This window comes from Colobus angolensis, unplaced genomic scaffold, assembly GCF_000951035.1.
Source record: "Colobus angolensis palliatus isolate OR3802 unplaced genomic scaffold, Cang.pa_1.0 Scaffold120, whole genome shotgun sequence".
NCBI classification, from domain to species: Eukaryota; Metazoa; Chordata; class Mammalia; order Primates; family Cercopithecidae; genus Colobus; species Colobus angolensis.
In genome coordinates, this window is record NW_012113142.1 from 824800 (window position 1) to 848557 (window position 23758).

Consider the following 23758-nt stretch of genomic DNA (forward strand, 5'->3'; position numbering starts at 1 on the left):
GCCACTGCACTCCAGCCTAGGCAACAGAGCAAGACTCCATCTCAAAAAAAAAAAAAAATATGTTGCTTAGGGTCCTGGTTCTCCAGGACTTTCCACATCTTGGCTTCCTGCTTGGTTTTATCATGACAGGGAATAACCTATGGTGTGGTCGAAAGAAAGGTGCTGACTTTGGATTTATTATTGAAGGTTATGATGTTGACCTGGTTCCTGTCCAGACAGTGTCCAGTGTCAGATACTTGATGTAGGAGGTTCCCACGTTTATAATCACAACAGCTCAACAAGGAGGGAGTTACTACCCTCACTTAATAGACAAAGAGACCAAGGCTTCAGTGTGTGTATATATATGTATGTGTGTGTGTGTGTGTGTATGTGTGTATATATATGTGTGTGTGTGTATATATATATGTGTGTGTGTGTATATATGATTTTTTTTTTTTTGAGATGGAGTCTCACTTTGTTGCCCAGGCTGGAGTGCAGTGGCATGGTGTCTTGGTCACTGCAACCTCCGCCTTCTGGGTTCAAGCAATTCTCCTGCCTCAGCCTCCCGAGTAGCTGGGACTACAGGTGCCCGCTACCACACCTGGCTAATTTTTTTGTATTTTTTTAGTAAAGTCAGGGTTTCACCATGTTAGCCAGGATGGTCTCAATCTCCTGACCTCATGATCTGCCCACCTCGGCCTCCCAAAGTGCTGGGATTCCAGGCGTGAGCCACCGTGCCCAGCCAAAGACTTCAGCATTTAAGTAACCTGCCTCCCAGTCACCCAGCCAGTGTGTGCCGGAACTAGGATTCAGACCGAAGTCTGTCTTTCCATCAAACCACATGCTCTTTCCATTGACCATGTGGCCCCCAGCCCCAGTGTGCAATGCTGGATGTTATCATATCCCTAGGAGGGGCCAGGGGCCAGGTTCCAAGTAACTTGGTGGGTTTCTGCATCTGAGAAGTGAAGCTGGTGAGACAGCAATTCCTTCACTGTTTTCCAAGGGCTGCCACTGCTTTGATCTTCACAGCAACCAAGACGTATCGCCCCACTTCGCAGATGAAAAAACTGAGGCCCAGATAGGTTAATTCAATGGCACAGGCAGAACACCTGTTTTATGTTGGAGCTGGAAATCAAACCCTGGTGTGCCAACAGCATGCCCAGGCTCTTGGCTGTGTGTGGCGTAGACTTGTCTACCACATGGGCATGGCCAGGCCCCTGTGGTACACTGGAGAGATGAGCCTTTTTTATTTCAAAATACACAGCACTTCTTGGCCGGGCACAGTGGCTCATGCCTGTAATCCCAGCACTTCAGGAGGCTGAGGCGGGTAGATGAGCTCAGGAGTGAGTCACTATGCCCGGCACTGTATGTTACTCTCTTAGAGATACAGCCAGCTCTTGAGATCTGTAACCATCAGCTTTTACTAGATTATGCTGCAGTAACAAACAAACTGCTACAAATCTCAGTGGCCTGTGGCAACCAAAGATCATTTCTTGTTCATGTGTCATGTTGGCTGGGGGTTAGCTGTGACTGTGCCCCAGCCCTGTGGGTGGTCCTCATTCTAGGATCTCAGTAGAGGAAGCAGGTCCTATAAGGTCCTCGCAGCAGAGGGAGGGAGCACACTGGCTCTTAGATCTTAACGCTCAGATAAGACACCATCACTTAGATACCATTGGCTAAAGCATTTCATGTGGCCACACCTGACATCACTGGGGAGGAAAGCACCCAGGGGGAAGTTGCTGTTACACCACAAATCAAGTGGCAGTGGGAAGAGATGTGTGACGCCTCCTCCAGGGAGCCTGGATGGTAGTTGGGAGCGGCAGCAGCATATTCCGTGTGACTCCGGGAACCCACAGCACAGCCCCGCTGGCACTCGCGTGGTTGGGCACTTTCTCACCCCTTCCATAGCTCAGAGATCTGGTGGATTTCTATGAACTCGTTTTCCAAACCTAGTTTTTATACTGTCATAAGCAGGTACTGATTGAGAGCTAGATTAAAATACCTTCCTATGGACATTTGTCTTTATCTTATTTTATTTGAGACAGGGTCTCACTGTCACCCAGGCTGGAGTGCAGTGGTGCAATCATAGCTCATTGGAGCCTTGACCTCCTGGGCCCAAGGGATCCTCCCAAGGAGCTGGGACCACAGGCATGCACCACCACACCCACCCAGCTAATTTTTTATTTTTTGTAGAGACAGGATCTTGCTACGTTGCCCAGGTTGATCTCGAACTCCTGCGCTCAACAATCCTCCCACCTCGGCCTCCCAAAGTGCTGGGATTATAGGCATGAGCCACTGCACCTACACATTTGTCTTCAAATGTAACACTTAGCCGGGCACGGTGGCTCATGCCTGTAATCCCAGCACTTTGGGAGGCCGAGGCTGGTGGATCACTTGAGGTCAGGAGTTCGAGACCAGCCTGGCCAACATGGTGAAAACTGTCTCTACTAAAAATACAAAAATTAGCTGGTCATGGTGGCAGGTGCCTGTAATCCCAGCTACTCGGGAGGCTGAGGCAGGAGAATCGCTTGAACCCAGGAGGGGAGGTTGCAGTGAGCCGAGATCGTGCCATTGCCACTCCAGCCTGGGTGACAGAGCGAGACTCCTTCTCAAAATAAATAAATAAATAGATAAATAAATAAATAGATAAATAAATAAATAAATAAATAAGTAAGTAAATGTAACACTACATTAAAAAAAAAACAAACAAACAAACAACTCAACCTTATGAAAGTGATGTTGCTGAAAACATAACTGTTTAATCCAGTAGCAGCCATTAGGGCAGATGTGCGGGTTACCGCAGGAAGACAGCTGGATAGTGCTGTTGGGTGTGTACAGTAGAGAAAGACACCTCCCAGGAGCTACTACCAGCCAAGTGACTGTCATCATCTCACAGCACACAAAACAAATGCTTACTACACAGATAACTCTTTACATATTAAGCATTTATTTTTCTTTTTTTCTTTTTTTTGAGACAGAGTCTTACTCTGTCGCCCAGGCTGGAGTGCAATGGCATGATCTCGGCTCACTGCAACCTCCTCCTCCCAGGTTCAAGCGATTCTCATGCCTCAGCCTTCTGAGAAGCTGGGATTACAGGTGCCTGCCACCACACCCAGCTAATTTTTTTAGTTTTAGTAGAGACAGGGTTTCACCATGTTGGCCAGGCTGGGCTCGAACCCCTGACCTCAAGTGATCCACCCACCTTGGCCTCCCAAGGTGCTGGGATTACAGGCGTGAGCCACCATGCCCAGTCAAGAACTTTTTACATATTGAGCATTTTCATAAATATTTATACCTGGATTCCTGAACCGTTGGGTCACATCTGCAGACCATGCAGTTGGCCATTGCAGAAGATATTAAAAGCATATTAAACACCCGCTGTGTGCCCGTGCTCGGGAGGAAAGACAGTTGATGCTACAGCTTAGTTTTCCAGGAATTCAGGATCCCTGAATCAGGCAACCTTATCTGTCATCCTAAAACTCCAGGACAACCCCAGGTGGTGGTGGGAGTGGCCATGGCTGGAAGATGGATCTGCTCTGAGCCTGGGGATCAGGGTAGCATTCCTGGGAGGCGCCTTCCAGGCTGAGGGGAAATTGCTCATGTGTTCTGGGAATTGGGAGTGACTGGGTGTGGCAGGAGTGTGAGGCATGGCAGGAGGTGAGCCTGAAAAAGAGGCTGATTCCTCAGAGCAGGACAGGTTTTACCCAAGGCCGCAGGCCAGTGTCTAACCATCTCTAGATCCTTCCCAGTTTAGCTTCTTCTAAATGGTTTTGTGTCTGTGTGAGAGTGTGTGTGAAATGGGGTTTTGTTATGTTGCCCAGGTTGGTCTTGAACTCCTGGGCTCAAGCGATCCTCCGACCTTGGCCTCCCAAAGTGCCGGGATTACAAATAGTGCTGGCTTTAAATGGTTTTAAGGGCATGGTACCTACCTCAAGCTAACATGCACGCAGGCACAGCGAGCCGGAACCCTAGCCTAGGATCCTCTCTTCAGCAACCCTTGCCTTAAGACCTCGCCTCAGACGTTTGCTCATTCAGATCCCTCCCCTTCTCAGAGGCAGCTGTGTTACCAAGCCCTGGCTTGCACCTCCAAGGCACGCAATGGACAGGCTGGGCTCCCTGCAGGATGGCCGCGAGGGGATGGGGGGCCAGCATGAGCATGAAGATGAGCAGGATATTGTCCCTTCCTCCCTCCCTCCCACGGGTGCTCTTCCTGGCCAGTAGTCATGTGGACACCTGGGGGGAAGCTGTCGTGTGTGGCAGTCACTGTGTTGTGTCTGGTACTGGGGCCCTGGCCAGGGTAGGTCAGTGACTCGTCCAACCCCAGGAGGCCGCTGCTGTCTCCTCCTCGAGCAGATGAGGTGGGGCTGGCATTCAAAGCCCTGGCTCCCTCCCTCCCTCCAGACTCAGAGCAGCCCAGGAACCCAGCTCCAGGTCTGGAGGAAGTTGTGTGTGCACTGGGTCTCGCAGCATAGATGGGTTTTGAGTGGACGGAGAGGCTCGCAAAGGGTGTTTCGAGTAAGCAAAGCACGGAACTAGGAGGTCACCGGCTGCAGCAGGGAAGTCACACGAAGGGACAACCCGCCGCCGACTGGGTGAGCTACAGAGGGAGGATGGACCGAACTCCAGCTTCAGGGTCATTCTGGTTTTTTTTCTTTAAGACAGGGTCTTGCTTGGTCATCCAGGCTGCAGTGCAGTGGCTCAATCATAGCTCACTCCAGCCTTGAACCCCTGGGCCCAAGTGATCCTCCCACCTCAGCCTCCAAGTAGCTGGGACTGTAGGCATGTACCACCGTGCCTGGCTAATTTGTATTCTTTCGTAAAGATAGAGTCTCACTCTGCTGCCCAAGCTGGTCTTAAATTCCTAGGCTCAAGCCCTCCTCCCACCTCGGTTTCCCAAAGTGCTGGGATTACAGATCCTTGCCACCATGCCCAGCTAATTTTTATTTTTGGTAGAGATAGGGTCTCACTCTGCTGCCCAGGCTGGTCTTGAACTTCTGCCTCCATTTTCTAAATTGTTGGGATTACAGGCATGAGCCACCGCGCCCAGCCTTGAGGCCCATTCTTGTCTATGCGGCTGAGGGGACTTCATCATTTAGAAAAGGATCTTTTAAGTAGTCTCTTTTAAGAAACCTCATGGTCTGTTTGCATACTGAATAAATTAAACTCATCAGCCTGACCCTGTTCCTCAGGACTGGGCTGGAATTTCCCTGTGTTAGTGGAGGAGGGCACGCAGAGAGGACTGAGAGTCATGGTCCCTGTGATACAGCTCTGATGAGTGGAGGAACACTAGGGTTTTTGGTTTTTATGCCGGTTTAGATAAAACGACACTGACACACATGGAGTGGTTGTTTTTTTTTTGTTTTGTTCTGAGATGGAGTCTCGCTCTGTCACCAGGCTGGAGTGCAGTGGCGTGATCTCGGCTCACTGCAACCTCCGCCTCCTGGATTCAAGCGATTCTCCTGCCTCAGCCTCCTGAGTAGCTGGCATTACAGGCACCCGCCACCATGCCCGGCTAATTTTTGTATTTTTAGTAGAGACAGGGTTTCACCATGTTGGCCAGGCTGGTCTACATCTCCTGACCTCGTGATCCACCCGCCTTGGCCTCCCAAAGTGCTGGGATTACAGGTGTGAGCCACCGCTCCTGGGTCAGTGGAGTGGTTTTAAAACCCCGGTGTCCATGGGGCTGATTCCTTCTGCTTGCTGTAGGGGACAATCTGCTGTGTCCCTGTTCCAGCTTCTGGTGGTTTCCTGGTCATCTTCCTCTTATAGATCATCAACCCAGTCTCTCCTTCATCTCCCTGTGACATCCTACCTGTCTACATGTCTGTCTCTGTGTCTGGGTTTCTCCTCCTTATTGGATCCTATTGGACAAGGGCCCCAGCTAATGACCTTGCCTTACCTTGATCACCTGCAGAGACCCTAGCTCCAAATAAGGTCACCTTCACAGGTATTGGGGGTCAGGACTTCATCATCTTTCGAGAGACACAGTTCAGCCCATTACAGCCCCGAAGTGTGCCGTGTAAATTACCAAACCCCACATCCCCGGGAATAACCCAAACCGGAGACGGGAGGACAGAGTTCAGGATCCTTCCAGATCCCAGCCCTTGCCTCCAGGAGACGCAGCCACCCGGTACCCTCAGTCGGAATACCTGGGAAGAGATCTCCCTCCCTAGGCAGATCCTAAGCCAGAAAGAGAAGCCTCTGTGTGGCCATCAAGCGGTACAGACAGCAGCCAGGGCGTCTGCCCAGCTTTCTGGACAGACTCTGCTACCTACCTGCCTCTCTTAGAACTGAGCCCCAGGGAGTGTTCCACTTCATCCAGAGAAGCAACTCAAAATCCACTGCGTACTCCAGACATCTGTAATATGCGGGCTTAGGTACAGTTGAAACAGTGCCATTTAGACAGTTCCCAAAATTTGTAATAGATATTGAGAAAGGTACGTGATACGACAGGGAAAGAAAGTACAATGCACAATCTTACGTATAGGCTGATTTCAAGTACGTACATACACACGTGCGTTTTAAGCAGCTTGATTGAGATACAATTCACATAACATATAATTCACCCATTTAAAATCTGGAGTTCATTGACTTTTAGGATATTCACAGAGTTGTACAGCTCTCACCACAGACAATTGTAAAACATTTTCATCACCCCAAAAGGAAATCCCACACCCGTCATTTGGCATCCACCAGCCCCTCCTTCCCATCACCCCCAGTCCAAGACCACTCTAATGTATAATACATCTCTCTCGTTTGTCTGTGTGTCTGCATTTCATGTAACTCTTTTTTTTTTTTTTTTTTTTTTTGAGACAGAGTCTTGTTCTGTCACCAGACTGGACTGCAGTGGTGCCATCTCAGCTCACTGCAACCTCCACCTCCTGGGTACAATCGAAGCAATTCTCCTGCCTCAGCCTCCTGAGTAGCTGGGATTACAGGTGCACACCACCATGTCGGGCTAATTTTTGTATTTTTAGTAGAGATGGAGTTTCATCACCTTGGCCACGCTGGTCTCAAACTCTTGACCACATGATCCGTCCGCCTTGGCCTCACAAAGTGCTGGGATTACAGGCGTGAGCCACTGTGCCTGACTGCAACTTTTATATATATATAAAATTAGAAAAAAATATTAGAAATAAAGACCTGACAGTTTGACTCCTGCCTGTGAGTGGCAGATTTTAATTATACTTTTAAGTTTTTTTCTATATTTTTGATATTTTTCTGATCACACAATGAGCATGAGTTGCTAATAATGGGGGAGGGGGTTATTTTAAAAACAAAGGGTGGTCTTGTAAGCAAGGCATGGTGGCTCATATCTATAATCTCTCCTGACCCCCGAGGTCAGGAGTTCAAGACCAGCCTGGCCAACATGACGAAACCCCGTCTCCACTAAAAATACAAAAAATATGAGCTGGGCGTGGTAGCACACTCCTGTAGTCTCAGCTACTTGGGAAGCTGAGGCAGGAGAATCGTTTGAACCCGGGAGGCAGAGGCTGCAGTGAGCTGAGATTGCGCCACTGCACTCCAGCCTGGGCAACAGAGCGAGCCTCCGTCTCAAACAAAAAGTCCTTGTAGATTGTTCTGAAACTCTACTTAACACCAAATTCCCAACCTTGTTTTTGTTTTTGTTTTTATTTGAGACAGGGTCTCACTGTGTTGCCCGGGCTGGAGTGCAGTTGTATGAACACAGCTCACTGCAGCCTCAAACTCCTAGGCTCAGGCAGTCCTCCCACCTCAGCCTCCCAAGTAGCTGGTATTACAGGTGCATTGCTACCCTGCCCAGCTAATGTTTTTTGTTTTTTGTAAAATTTTTATTTTTAAATTTTAATTTGTAGATATCTCATTATTTTGCCCAGGCTGGTCTTGAAATCCTGGGCTTAAGCCATGTTCCTGTCCCTGGCTCCCAAAGTGCTGTGATTACAGGTGTGAGCCACCACACCTGGTCCAGAATCACAGCCTTATATCATCGGGTTGAGGGGGGTCGAAATGTGTCTGAGTTCCAAAGAATTGACTTCAAATTTGAATCTTGGTGCACAGCTTGTTAGAAGGTGGAAATGCTTGCATTGCACTAGGCTGCTATGCGTTCAGTTTTCTAGGCCCAGCTCCCACTAGCCATCGTCCCCCAGTTCTGAGCACCCCACATCCTTAATCAGGAGACCTCTTTCAGCTCTTAACAAACTGCCCGGTGGCTCAGGTGAGAGGCCCTATAATTAAACCACATCCTTTGCCTCTGTAATAACATCGGAGACAGCATAGTTCTAGGAGGGGACAGACGGAATATATAATTTCCTGTCCTTTGCCTGAGCCAGTATGACATTGGTACATGTGCAATCTTGCATGTTTTGGCTGTAAAATGTAATCTGTTGTCTCAGCAAGTGTGTAGGTAAGCTGAATATTCTACCAGGTTGGTCCAACCACAGCAGGCTCTTTGCATATGCGTCCAGCATAGTTGATGAACAGTCGTCTACACTAGGGGAAACTGGCTCAGCTAGTCAGTTCACAAAACAAACCAATCCTGGCCACTGTAGCAAAGCCTCGCCAGTTGCCTAATCTGGAATTCCGGGCACCGTCCTCGATTCGCCTTGTTCTTCTGGGCCTCACGTCAACTGTGTGTGTCGCTGTCTCTCCATCCGCCCTCTCCTCCTCCTCAACACCCCCAACCACTGCCCAGAGCATCTCACTCGGGTGAAGGCAGTGATGTCCGACGGGTCTCTTCCTCTCTGCCCCCTCCTGTGCTCTTTCCACCCTGACCACTGCCCAGGTGATGAGGGTCTCCCTGCACCATGTACCCTTGTGCCCCTCAAAATCTCACCCCACTTGCTTGTCCAGCTGCATCACCCACAGCTCCCGCATATGTATCTGCGTTCCCACCGGGCAGACTCTCGCAGGTCCCCTATGCCCCATGGTGTGTTGTAGCAGTGTTGGTGGACTCTTAATCTGGAATGGAGCACAAGCTGACATGCAAATAAGTGTTTTAAAACAGAACACACAGGCTAGATGTGGTGGCTCACGCCTGTAATCCCAGCACTTTGGGAGGCTGAGGCGGGCAGATCACCTGAGGTCAGGAGTTGAAGACCAGCCTGGCCAACATGATGAAACCTCATATTTACTCAAAATATGAAACTTAGCCAGGCATGGTGGTGGGCACCTGTAATTCCAGCTACTTAGGAGGCTGAGGCACAAGAATTGCTTGAACCTGGCAGCCAAATGTTGCAGTGAGCTGAGATTGTGCCACTGCACTCCAGCCTGGGTGACAGAGCAAGACTCTGTTTCAAAAAAAACAAAAAATTTTTTTATGAAATTCTTTGCTCCCGGGATTTGAATGTGTTCGTCCGTTTACATGCAGTGTCTTACCCGTCCACCTGGGTGAAATGCTTTTAAAGACTCTGCTCTAAGGTCACAACTTTACTGCCTGAAGTTCCGTTCTCCATGTCCCCAGGGATTTAATTACTTGTTAATTACATACCTGTTTCCCTCCTAGACCCTGAGCTGGGGGTAGGAACTGTCTCTTCCTGCCCACCTCTGATCCTCAGCAGTGTCTAGCACGTGGCCAGCTCTTAAGTCAGTACTTGGAGAAGAAAAAAGACCAGGAAGGGCGTGCCAGACCATTCTGTATGGAAGATCCACCCATTGTTCCCTACTGTATAGTGAATGGCTCCGTACTCTCAAATCTCTGCTCCTCCCTCATTTACCTTTATGAACAGGGTCCTGTTGTGTTTGCAGGCATTTCCTCTAAGAGGCTGAAGCCCAGTTGTCAAGCATCTATGCGGAGGAATCAGACTTCCCCCTGCTACGGGAATTCACTAGATGTGTAATGCTTTGTAAATTACCTCTTGACAAATGTTGAGCTCTTTGTTTTTCTTTTCTTTCTTTCCTTCCCTTTCAGATTGATGCACTGAGTAAAAGAAGCAAGGAAGCTGAAGCAGCTTTCTTGAATGTCTACAAAAGATTGATTGACGTCCCAGGTAAGCCCCGGCACTAATGGCCCACCACTGGGGGGCGTTGTGTCTGGTGAGTCGGTGGGTTTTGGGCCCATTCTTCTTGGCTTTCCTAAGGAAAATAAATAGGCCATCAGTGGCAACTTCCCCCAAGAAACCAGGAAGTACAGGACACATGAATTCTCCACAACCCAGACTTTGGGTACGAAAGGAAATTGGATGTACTTGTTGAAGTACTCATGTAATCTCTAGGGGATGACTTTGTAAAAGCAGAGACCCAAATCTCTGGGGCTACAGCATAAAACACTACACATACTGCAGAGAAGATGCAAACCCAATGTGTGTGTGCTGTGCAGAAGTCCCTCATACTTTAAGACTTTAGGAATGGCCCTACTAAGGCACCTGGAGTGTCCCACTCCCCCTGCCAGGTCATCCAAGATCGGTGGCCCCTGGACAAGCCCTTCACTTAAGGGTTATGGGCAGAGGTAACTGATAATCCTTGCAGCCACAACCAAGTATATAAGTTGTTTCTTTTATTATTTTTTTCTAATTTTATATGTTTATTTTTGAGACAGAGTCTCAGTCTGTCACCCAGGCTGGAGTGCAGTGGCGCGCAATCTCTGCTCACTGCAACCTGCACCTCCCGGGCTCAAGCGATCCTCCCACCTCAACCTCCCAAGTGGCTGGGAGGTGCGTGTCACCACACTCAGCTAATTTTTGTGTTTTTTGTACAGATAAGGTCTCACTGTATTGCCCAGGCTGGTCTCGAACTCCTGGGCTCAAGCAGTCCTCCCACCTCAGCCTCCTAAAGTGCTGTGAGGTTATAGGCAGGAGCCACCACACCCGGCCCTGTTTCTTCTTTTAGAGGGATTGAAGAATTAAAATTTAAATAATGTTTGTGAGGCATTCTGAGAAGTGATGGCTTCCGATTATTTATTCTGGAAAAGTCAGAAGGCATGTAGAGTGCCTTGAACTCTCTGGTCCTGTTTGTGGGTCCTCGATTGCCTTAGAATCTCCAGTAAGGTGATGGACATAACCATGTGGGGCCCAGCTCAGCTCTGGAGAGATGCTTATCAGAAAATTAGGAAAGTCACTTGTTGCCTTTCTCCGCCAGGCAAGGAATTGAAGTTACCACCACCCTCCCCTCCCCACCCATTACAGTTGCGCACTTGCCCTTGTTAGCAATTCTCTGAATATCATTGACGGCATTAGAGCTACATTAACAGAGCGAGGCAGACTCAGGTCTCCTTTGTACCTGTACTTGTGTTCTAATTCAGGTCCACCACGGGCTTTGCTGTCCCCTCTTGCAGCTGGGATTAATAGAGGTCACATCAAACACTTCGGACAGGGAGTTGGGAGACCCAGATTCTCCTTCCCTGGATGACATTCCTTTTCCTCTCAGAACTTCAGTGTTCTCATCTGTAAAATGGAACAGGGTCAGGGAACAGCCTAACCATAGAGAATGGTTTGCTTTGTTCTAAACTTTTGCTGTCTTGGGAGCTTATCTAGTTATTAGTTCCAAATTCTAGCCTTTTGGTTTTCTGTGAGAGTTTGTATCTGACTAGGAGTTCCCTGAAGAACCTGACTGAGCCTCACGAGGAGGCTCCTTCACAGTAAAATGGATCGGTGTTACCACTGGAGGGTGTCCAGGTTCTTGGTGTTTTGAGCAATGAATTGGACAAAATGTGCAAAGCAAGGAAAGAATGAAGCAACAAAAGCAGATTCTTACTGAAAATGAAAGTACACTCCACAGGGTGGGAGTGGGCTGAGCAGCCGCTCAAGGGCCCAGTTACAGATTCTTCTCAGTCCAAATAACTTCTGGAGGTTTCCCATTGGCCAATTGGTGTTCACCCCATGTAAATGAAGTGCTGGCCCATAATCAGTCTGATCAGTTGCAGAAAGCAACCAACCAGAGGCTGAAGTGAAGTTACAAAGGTCACACTTCTGTGCAAACATCTTGATTGGTTGTGGAAAGTAACCAATCAGAGGCTAAAGTGAAGTTACAGAGTTGCACTTCTATGCAAACGAAGACTTGGCCCTGCAATCAGTCTGATTGGTTGCAACCAATCAGAGGCTGAAGTTACAAAGTTATACTTCTATGCAAACATCTGATTGGTTGCAGAAAGCAACCAATCAAAGGTACTTTCAATTTCCCATCTGCAGGGCAGAAAAGATTGGGGTTTGCAAAGGAAGTAGCCAGTGGTCCTTTTGTTACTTAGGCGTGGAAAGTGGGGGTTTTCCCTTCGATTTAGTTCTAGGAAGTCAGTGTGAATTGGCCCTCAGTTCCCTACCTGCAGACCCTATTCTTCTGCCTCAAGAGCACTGTCCCTCGGGCATCAACAGCCTGGTGGGTTGGGCATCACTGGCATTTTCTTGTGCGTAAGGTAGTGGCTGAGAATTTTCTCTCTGGACTATGTCATGTCCTTACTGACACAGGGATAAAGAATTCCCAGAAAAAGCGTGACCTGGGCTTTGAGAAATTTCATTTTGTGTTTCAAAAGAGTTCATTCTCTGACTTTTTGTTGGTTCCTTGGGCTCAGGAAGGTTCTGCTCCGTTCTATTCCCAGAAGTTCTTGCTACCACTTCTGGGAGCAGGATACCAGAAGGGATTGTTTTCCAGCTGAGAACCTTGTCCAGTTGGTGACTTAGTTGAAAGAAGACTGGCTCACTTCATCTTTGCCAGAGACCCAAAGACTCTTTAGCTGCTGTTTTCTAAATAATATGTAATCTCTTTTTTTCTTTCTTTCCTTCCTTCCTTCCTTCCTTCCTTCCCTTTTTTTTTTTTCTCTGAGACAGAGTCCCGCTCTGTCACACAGGCTGGAGTGCAGTGGCGCAATCTTGGCTCACTGCAACCTCCACCTCCCGGGTTCAAGCAATTCTCCTGCCTCAGCCTCCCACATAGCTGTGATTACAGGCGCCTGTCACCACACCCAGCTAATTTTTGTACTTTAGTAGAGACGGGGTTTCGCCATGTTGGCCAGGCTGGTCTCGAGCTCCTGACCTCAGGTGATACGCCTGCCTCAGCCTCCCAAAGTGCTAGGATTATAGGTGTGAGCCACCGCGCCCCGCCTAGCTGCTGTTTTCTAAATAACCTGTAATCTCTTTTCCAAAAGTCAAATTGGCACCTCAATTTTTCCCTAGTGAAATTTTCCAACTGGGCAGCCACTTTAAAACATTGCTCGGTTTCTTTCTTTGCAGTTATGTTCTGTGTGAATTTCCCGTAGAAAAAAAGACCGTTTTTCTCATCAACGTTTCCTCTTTACCTGAGCCGACCTTGTCCATGTACATGTGCAAATTTTATAGAATTTCGATCACAGCATAGGTATATATTCATATTCTGCCTTTCTCGCTTAATGTTATGATTCTTACTATTACCATAAGCATTTTCCTATATTGGTGATATTCTTCACAATTTTTATTTCTGGCCAGAGAATTGAAGTTTGCAGTTTAAATTGAAGAATGGCAGGGGCAAAGAATGTTTGATGTTTTCTATAATACTAAAAGTCAATCAAAATGCATCTACATTCCACATAGATCACTTTCACCCACCACCTCCCAGGTATTTCTTACAAATGCTGTGATCTGCCAAATCTAACAAGTTACTCGCAAAGCAGGAATGGTGCTCGGAGCACTCTCCCTGTGTTTTGAAGTCTGATTATTGCTCAGATGCAATCATTCTGTGGCTGAGGCTTACAGGAAGGGCCCGGGCAATAGCGATGATGCATTTACTGACAGTCACTCAGTCTGGGGGAGTCAGGATGCCTTAACTGTCTGCATACTTCAGGCCTTAATCCAGTGGAACCCAGAAACATTAGTAGGGTGCAGTAAGTGCTGCTAGTTGCAAGAGACAGCAACTCACACTGTCACAGGAAAAAGGAGGAAGCCCTTGGGAATAATGCAACAGGCATTCCAGCTATGTGCCACACAGCCCTGCTCCTGGATCACAAAGAGAGCCGCCAAGCTGGCCCCAGGAGCAGCGGAGCCAGAGTCCCACCCAACCCAGGAGTGACAGGCACTTGACCAAACCAGCTCCCACCTGCTTCCCCTTTCTGAAGTTTTATTTATTTGTGCATTTCCTCGTTGCTTATCTCTGGGTCTCATTAGAGTGACAGCTCCGTGAGGATAGGGCTTTGTATCGTGGCTCTCTGCCCAGAGCCTGGCGTGCAGCAGGTGGGACATAGTGAATGACTGAAGGAGTCAGTGGACCCAGATTCCCACCACTCTCACCATGTCCTCAGCAGCAGAGTTCACCAAGGGTTGTTGCATTGGTGACTCTTAGAGCTTTGTCCATGGTCCAGGTCTCACTCCTGAGTGCCAGGCTGCATATCCGACTGCCGCCTGGACTTTCCCATTGGGATGACTGGTGGGCACCCACCCGATGTGTCCGGCAGAAGCCGTCTTCTTACTGCCTGCCTTCTTTTGGTGGGTAGCGTCGCCTCCCACCTTGCTGCTCATGTGCTGAGCTTTTTGCTTTTCCTGAGACGGGGTCTCACTCTGTCACCCAGGCTGAAGTGTGATGCTGTGATCTCAGCACACTGCAACCTCTACCTTCCGGGTTCAAGCAGTTCTCATGCCTCAGCTTCCCAAGTAGCTGGGATTACAGATGTGCGCCACCACACCTGGCTAATTTTTGTATTTTTAGTAGAGATGAGGTTTCACCATGTTGGCCAGGCTGGTCTCAAACTCCTGACCTCAGATGATCCACCCGCCTCGGCCCCCGAAAGTGCTGGGATTACAGGCATGAGCCACCATGCCTGGCCTGTGTTCTGAGCATCTTGTCACCAACTCTGGCCATCCGACCTCTAGGATGTGTCTCAATTCCTGCCACTTCCCTTCACCCCAACTCCTGCCCTACAGTCTGCAGTTCACATTGATGTGAGTCTAAGTGCTTGTAGGGCAGCCAGACTCTTCCTGGCTAATCGCCACCAACTCCTCTGGATTAACCTGTTGAGATGCCACTTCCTGACAGAGAGGCCTTCCTGGCCTCCCCAGCAGGTTTAGGGGACCCTTCCTGTGCACACACACACCATGGCCTGGGACCCTGCCCTTCACTCCATCGTAATTCCTTGGTAACTGTTTGGCCAAGAGACTAGTTCAGTATAGTTTTGTTGCTAATTATTTCCTTTGTGTCCACCCCAATGCCTGCCATGTGGCAGAAACTCCATAAATATTGCTAAACGAATGCAGAAATTAATGAATCAAATTATTTCTTCAAAATGCTGAGTGTTTTTTTGGTCTCAGGCTCCTACTGTTCCCAGTGAATCACCCTTCCGAGGTTGAAGCTTCCCAGCGAGGGCGAGCACTGCAGAGCGCTAAGACAAGTCAATTGCAGGAGAACAGAATGTATCTTTTATTGAGTTGTAGCAGTTTAATAGCTCTCTGAACTCTCATTTTACTTTCGTGTCACTCTATAAAGATTTACATGCCTGCATAGACATTTATACAGCACTTAGCATTCGGGGTTGCCCAAACCAGCACATGCGCATCTGAGGCCTTGGGCTTTGGGGCGGGTCCTTTGTGGCTGGGATCTGTGTTTGGTTTACCAGAGGTCCCATCAGTGCCCCAAGCCCAGCACACAGGGTAGGATCTCCCTCCACCCCAGCTCATCCCCCACCATCCTCACCCGCCCACTTCTCCTTCGGTGTTCTGGCTCCTCCCTCTTCTTCATCTTCTACCTTCTGTAATTTCCTTCACATTAAAGACACTAAGGCCAGGTGTGGTGGTTCACGCCTGTAACCCCAGCACTTTGGGAGGTCCAAGCAGGCAGATCACCTGAGATCAGGACTTTGTGACCAGCCTGGCCAACATGGTGAAACCTCGTCTCTACAAAAAAAATACAAGACATTAGCTGGGTGTGGTGGCGGGCACCTGTAATCCCAGCTACTTGGGAGGCTGAGGCAGGACAGCTGGTTGAACCCAGGAGGTGGAGGTTGCAGTGAGCCGAGATTGTACTACTGCACTCCAGCCTGGGTGACAAAGCAAAACTGTCTAAAAAATAAATTAAATTTTAAAAAAAATAAAGATGGCTGGGGGGGTGGCTCACACCTGTAATCCCAGCACTTTGGGAGGCCAAGGCAGTCAGATCACAAGGTCAGGAGTTCAAGACCATCCTGGCTAACACATTGAAAACCAATCTCTACTAAAAATACAAACAATTAGCCAGGCTAGGTGGTGGGCGCCTGTGGTCCCAGCTACTCGAGAGGTTGAGGCAGAAGAATGGCGTGAACCTGGGGGGCGGAGCTTGCAGTGAGCCGAGATCACGCCACTGCACTCCAGCCTGGGAGACAGAGCGAGACACCATCTCAAAAAATAAAAATAAAGACACCAAATAAGCATTTTGCGATACAGTAGCATTGAACCATCATGGTCCTCATGCACCCTCTGAGCGGGTTTGATAGTTCAGACCTTGATGTTTCTGTTGTTTTCATTTGCCACCAGATTGCTTCTCATTCCTTAGTCAGTTTCGTGAGTATTATCAGACTCATCTCCCTGCGTATTACTCGAGTCAGTGCCTGAGACCCCAGAACCCCTCATCCCCCCACCATACCCCCGGGGCATCAAGAACCAGGCTGAGCCCCAGCGATATAATAGCCAGCTCAGTTCCTGCCCTGGGACTATAGAGCCTGGTGGGAATATGGGCATTAAAAAGTAATTGCAACCGGGTGCAGTGGCTCACACCTGCAGTCCCAGCACTTTGGGAGGCTGAGGCAGCTGAACTACCTGAATTACTTGAGCCCAGGGGTTGAAGACCAGCCTGGGCAACACGGTAAAATCCCGTCTCTACAAAACATACAAAAATTAGCTGGGCATGGTGGCATACGCCTGTAGTCCCAGCTGCTCAGGAGGCTGCAGTGGGAGGATCACCTGAGCCCAGGAGGTCAAGGCTGCAATGAGCCGAGATCGTGCCACTGCACTTCAGCCTGAGTGACAGAGTGGGACCCTGTCAAATTAAAAAATATATATATATATATATTTTTTTTTTAAAGAAGAAGAAAAAGTAATTGCACAAATAACAACTGAATTTGAGGTGTGATAAGCGAAGCCCAATGGGCAATGAGATTATAGAATAAGGTGAATCAAGCAGGACAGAGGCAGCTGCCCTAAGGTGGCACCAACTGAGGCCAGGAGAAGAAGCCACAGGAGGCAGTTTTCTGACCAGAGAAAGCAGCAGCAGGGAGGAGCTGGGACGGGAAGAAGACTAGCAGATGGAGAGAATGTTGGGTCAATGGGGCTTAGTGAGCAGAAGAAGACAAGGACCCAGGAGCAGCCAAGGCCTACAGCAGCCAGACGGAGACACTGAAATAGTCAGAGGGGCTATGAATAATGACTCTGGGGATCAGGCGCAGTGACTCACTCCTGTAATCAGTGTACTTTGGGAGGCTGAGGCAGGAGGAGTATTTGAGGCCAGGAGTTCGAGACCAGCCTGGGCAACATAGCAAGACCCCCCCCCATCTCTTAAAAAAAAAAAAAAAAAAGAGATAAGTAAAATATGCAGCCTCTGTCTCTAGTTCGAGACCAGCCTAACAACATAGCAAGACCGCCCTGATCTCTTTAAGGAAAAAAAAAAAAAACAAGTAAAATAGCCTCTGTCCCTTACTGTAATTAAACAAGAAATAAATGTCTCTGCTCTTAAAATGTGACCCTCTCAGATAGCTGGGAATATTCTGGAATGACCGCTTCTAACAGGCTCTTGCATAGCTGGAATTTTACTGAGTTCTGAGCAAAATTATGACAGTATGCATAATTCGTCAGTAATTAACCTTGTGTGGGTGACTTGCTCTTGCTTCTTGATACTTTTCATTTTTTTTTTTTTACAATAAGTATGTATGTATTTCTACAATGGCGGAGAGCATAAATTAGTAAAATATTCAAGTTGCAATCTTAGTTTCTGAATAGGCCTTATTAATGTATTGCAGATAAGAACTTGGTCAAGTAGTTGTAGAATAAAACACAAGTGTGACTGTTATGTTCCAGAAACATCTTACTGATGGTTTTGGGAGTTTTTGTTTGTTTTTTATATTTTAGCAGCGGGGTCTCTGTTGCCCAACCTGGAGTGCACTGGTACCATCATAGCTCACTTAACAGCCTCCTGGTTCAAGCGATCCTGCTGCCTCAGCCTCCTGAGTAGTGGGGACTACAGGCACACGCCACTACACCTGGCTAATTTTTAATTTTTTTGTAGAGATGGAGTCTTGCTATATTGCCGAGGCTGGTCTCAAACTCCTAGGTTCAAGCAATCGTCCCTCTTCGGCCTCCCAAAGTGCTGAGATTACAGGCATGAGCCACCACACCCAGCCTAGTAATTGGTGTATTTTAAAGAGTTCCTAGGTAGAAAAAAAAGACTAGGCACTACAGAACCTCTCTGCTTTGGTTGTGAAGTTCACTGGAAGCATCTCTTTGCAAGTTGTCCTTGCCTCTGTCTCTGACCTGCTATCAGAACCGTATTTTACTGCTTGCTGAGATGCAGTTTAGTTCCTACGGACACAAACCCTTCAAACATATAAAGGCAGTGCCTGGAAGGGTTTATTTTAAGATTTAAATCTTAGGAAGCATATTACCAGTGGTATAAAATATTCATTGACTCATGAAACACTGCTAGAAGTCGTTGTTTCGTGACTGACTTGTCTCCCTTTATTTCCATAGGTTAACTGGTCTGCCTTTGTGAAAAGTAGATGTAGGTTTTTCGGAAGTACTAAAAGAGAGCTGGCTGGAAAGAGTGCATTTGTAGGCCATTCCATTTTCAGAGCCTGCTCCCAAATGCCCATGCTCTGAGGTCCCCCCCACCGAGGGAAGTTTCATTTTGAATGTAGGAAAACCATCTCTCCTGGTGACTATCCTTGTCGGCCTAGCATCTGAGAATCTAGAAATAAAATGGAATGTCATCATTTTTGAGAACTGCTTTTTAATGCTCCTCCAGGAGAATAAAATAGCAGTCTGGTTCTTGGTGCCTGCTACTTTCAAGTGAGGACACATTACAGGTTAAAATTAGAAAACACTGTTCTTTTATACTTCTTTCTCCACTGCCTGCCCCTCACTCAAGGATCCCACATTAAGACTCCTGGAAAAAAAGGTGAAGAAATTGGCCCGGCGTAGTGGCTCACGCCTATAATCCCAGCACTTTGGGAGGCTGAGGCAGGCGGATCACCTGAGGTCAGGAGTTCAAGACCAGTGTGACAAACATGGTGAAACCCCATCTCTACTAAAAAATAGAAAAATTGGCCGAGCACGGTGGCGTGCACCTATTATCTCAGCTACTTGGGATGCTGAGTCACGAGAATTGCTTGAACCTGGGAGGTGGAGGTGGCAGTGAGCCGAGATCGTGCCACTGCACTCTAGCCTGGGCAACAGAGTGAGGCTCTGAAAAAAAAAAAACAAAAGTGACAAAATCTTATTTCGTTAGAAATAGCCCCTGGTTTTCATGCCAAGATGTTCATCAATGTGCCACTTGGTAGCCTTCTCGAAGGCGATAGAAATGTGGCCGTTGCAGCCTGATTCTGTACGGTGACTCCAGTCCACATATTCCAGGTCTCCTGGTGTTGGCAAACAAGGCCTGGTACCCAGGGCCCCTCCGGAGAGCTCCCTGTAACTTCAGTAGTGGGAGACGTGCAGGATCCCTTTACAGATCCTCAGTTTGCCTTCAGAAAACATTTTCGTTCTTGTGATTAAGAAGCAATCACAGGCCCCAAACAAAACAGGACAGAAAGAGGAACTGGGTCTGGAAGAACAAAGCCCTGTGGGTGGCGAATAATGTGCTGACTCCTGTCCAGGATACAGGTCCCTGGCCCCAAGCTGGTCCTGAAACAGCCTCGGGGGACGAGTCTATATGCTGTGTCCCAGTTTCACTCAGGCCCCGGCATTAGGGAAATTGGAAACCAGGCATGGAAGCAGCATCCCTACCTTCCTCGGCCAGGTTCACAAACCTGGGGCCCAATCCGCCTCTCCATGTAGGACACTATATGTTTGCAGGCTGAGGAATTAGCAGGCATGACAAGATGGGTGTTGGACCCGGCACCAGCAGATTTTGCCGGCTGCTGTCACTCCCAAGGCTTTCCCTTCTCCATCCATCCTCACCCGGTCCCTCGACACAGCACTAGAGGGAGAACACCCTGGATGTGACTTGGGGACTCCTCCTCAGTGTGCTTGTGTGGAGAGTGGAGAGGTGCGTCGTTTGTGCCCCGCTTTGCTGTGACCGGGGTGGTCCTGGCACGCCGGGTATCTAGACAGCTTTTCATCAGTCGCTCATCAGCATGCTAATTGCCGTATGACTAATTATGCCCTGAATTCCAGTTGATTTTCTTAATGAGACAGCTGGGTTAATTATGTAATCGTATGATTACATTAGCCTAGAGTGCCCTGGCGAAAAGTAGCGTCTGCCGCGCTGTGATGTCATCACGGGGACGGTGCTCACAAGGGGGACATTCATCCTCAGGCTGGTGGCAGGGGACGGCCCCCGTCACCCGCAGAGCACACTGTGCAAACATCGGCCTCGTGTCTGTTAAGATTGGCCTTTTCAGCCCTCACAACCTGCAAGAAAAGCAGTTCACCAGCAGTCTGCTCGCCACCCTGCGCCCTCTCCACGCCCCCAGCCGAATCCCAAACCCGCCTGCAGCCCTCTGCAGCTCTTCTGAGATCCAACCATGTGTCCTTTCTTCTCACAGGACCTCTCTGCACCAAGGCTGTTGGACTTTATCAGGGCATGCCAGCACTTCCTTTGCAGTGATCCTAAGAACTCAAAGCAAAATGTTTGCATTTAAGTCTCAGAGCGACTTAGTTTACGATAACATAGAAACAAGCCCTAGACTGGCCCCAACCCTAGATCCCACTGCACACCCCAGATATGCTATTTCATTCCTTCTTTCTGCCCTGATCTCTAACACACATCATATTTACTAAGAAAATACGTGACTGATACCTTCTGGTTTCTGGCCACTTCACTACTCCCCATCACAGCAGAACTTCCCTGGAGGGTGACTACCTGCCAAATCCACTTCACCTATTTACACTCTTCCTCCTTAGACTTCTGTGGCCTTCTCCTCTTCCTCTGCCAGGGCTCTATCCTCTGCCAGGGCTCTAAATGTTGGAGTATGCCAGAACGTTATTCTTAGCCTTTTCATTTACATTCTCTCCCTAGGTGACTTCTAAAACTCCACATGACCAAAAGAGAGTGATCAGTTCCCCCAACATGCTCCCAAGACAGTTCAGTGGCGTCACCATTCACGGCTTTGCCCACATATGGTTTGGCTCTGTGTCCCCACCCAAATCTCGCCTCGAATTGTAATCCCCACATGTCGAGGGAGGGAAGTGATTGGATCATGGGGGCAGTTTTCCCCTGGCTGTTCTCATGATAGTGAGTTCTCGTGAGATCCAATGGTTTTATAAGTGTTTGGAAGTTCCGCCTTCACTCTTCTCTCTCCTGCCGCTTTGTGAAGAAGGTGCTTGCTTCTCCTTTGCCTTCCACCATGATTGTAAGTTTCCTGAGGCCTCCCCAGCCATGTGGAACTGTGAGTCCGTTAAACCTGTTTGCTTTATAAATTACTCAGTTGAAAGTATTTCTTTTTCTTTTTTTTTTTTTTGAGACGGAGTCTCGCCATCGCCCAAACTGGAGTGCAGTGGCACAATCTCGGCTCACTGCAACCTCCTCCTCCTGGGTTTGAGCAATTCTCCTGCCTCAGCCTCCCAAGTAGCTGGGATTGCAAGTGCCTGCCCCCATGCCCAGTTAATTTTTGTATTTTTAGTAGAGACAGAGTTTCACCATGTTGGCCAGGCTGATCTCAATCACCGGACCTCAGGTGATCCACCCGCCTCAGCCTTCCAAAGTGTTGGGATTACAGGCATGAGCCACCGCGCCCGGCCCAGGTATTTCTTTATAGCAGTGTGAAAACAGACAAATACAGCCACAATGCACAAGTCAGCCTGGGTTCCCTTCTTTCTTTCACACCCAATAGCCAGGCTGTTAGTAAGCCCTAGTGAGCCAGCAGCCTCCAGAATATATCCCAAATTCGGCCACCTACCCTTCAGCCACTGCCACCTAATCCAAGCCACCAGTCTCTGTCACTTCACTGCACTCACACCTCCACCTAACGTCCTTTGCACAGCAGGCAGACAGGTCTAAGTCAGTGGTCTCCAAACTACTTTTGCTTATGCACCTCAAGAGTAAAAAAGTTTGAATTGGGCCAGGCACAGTGGCTTACGCCTGTAATCCCACCACTTTGGGAGGTCGAAGCAGGTGGATCACCTGAGGTCAGGAGTTTGAGACCACTCTGGCCAACGTGGTGAAACCCCCTCTCTACTAAAAATACAAAAATTAGCTGGTGTAACAGCAAGCGCCTGTAATCCCAGCTACTCAGGAAGCTGAGGCAGGAGAATTACTTGAACCCAGGAGGTATAGTGAGCCAAGATTGCGCCACTGCAGTCCAGCCTGGGCAACAGAGTGAGACTCTGTCTAAAAATAAATACATACACACATGCAATGAAATGCACCCATTTCAAGTGTGCAGTGTGATAGCGTGGCCACCTTCACAATCAAGATGTAGAACATTTCTGTGACGTCAAATTCCCTTCTCACCCCAATACCCAGCAACTGCTGTTCTGCTCTCTCTTACTATCTAGTAGATTTGTCACTTCTGGAGTTGTGTAGAAGTGGAATCATTTGGTCTGTGGTCCTACATCCGGCCTCTTTCACTCAGCATAGTGTTTTGGGATTCATCTAAGTTGCTGGTATCATTAGTCCTTTCCTTTTTATTGATGAATGATATTCCACTCTGTGGATATATACCAATTTGTTGATCTAACAGGTATGTTGACAGACATTTTGTTGTTTGTGGCTATTATGAATCAATCTATAAACATTCATGGAGAGTTGTTAAGTAGGCGTATGTTTTCATTTCCCTTAGGCAAATACTTAGGATGAGGATCAGGGTACCTGTACATTTTACCTGATAGGAAATGCCAAGCTGCTTTTCAACGTAGATGTATCTTTTTTTATTAATTTTTTTTTCATTTTCTTTTCCTCAGGGTAGCAAAGTTACAGTTGTATTATTTTATCGCTTCATAAGAAATCGAGAGGAGTTCCAGTTGCTCCATGTCTTCTGTTTCATTGGTTACCGTCTGATTTTAGACATTCCTGGTGAATGCTTAATGTATTTCATTATGATTTTAGTTTGCATTTTCCTGATGACTAATGATGTGGAATATTTTTTCATGTGCATTTTTGCCTTCATAGATTTTTATTTATAAAGGTTTCAATCTCTTGCACATTTTAATTTTGGAAACAGGGTCTTGCTCTGTTGCCCAGGTTGGAGTGTAGTGATGAAGTCATAGCTCACTGCAGCCTCAGTCTTCCAGGCTCAAGCAATCCTCCCACCTCAGTCTCTCAAGTAGCTGGGACTACAGGCACGTGCCACCACACCCAACTAATTTTTTATTTTTTCTAGACATGAGGTCTAGCTATGTTGCCCAGGCTGGTCTCAAACTCCTGGGCTCAAGCAGTCCTCCCACCTTGGCCTCAGGAAGTGCTGGGATTATGGGCATAAGCCACTGTGTCTGGCTTCTATATACATTTTAGATTCAGCTTGTCAGGTTTTACAAAGGAGCTTTCTGTGATTTTGATTAGGATTCCACTGTATTTGTAGATCAATTTGAGGAAAATTGACAGCACTATTTATTCTTCCAGTCTAAACAATATATTTATTTAGTTCATCTTTAATTTCTCTGAGCAATATTTTACAGTTTTGATGTATAAGCCTGGCACAGATTATATTCACTTTATTTCTAAGTTAAAGTCATGTTTTTCTTTTTTTTTTTTTTTTTTTTTTTTTTACAATAAGTATGTATGTATTTCT

The 23758-nt window shown here is 47.8% G+C and overlaps 1 protein-coding gene across 1 annotated transcript in view; it reads left to right on the forward strand.

The window, feature by feature from the left end:
* Nucleotides 1–23758, forward strand: part of CUX1 (cut-like homeobox 1) — a 376408-nt gene that overhangs the window by 147989 nt on the left and 204661 nt on the right. The window contains exon 4 of the mRNA XM_011929952.1: nt 9866–9944. Coding sequence (XP_011785342.1) covers nt 9866–9944 — 79 coding nt within the window. The remainder of the gene's footprint in view (nt 1–9865; nt 9945–23758) is intronic.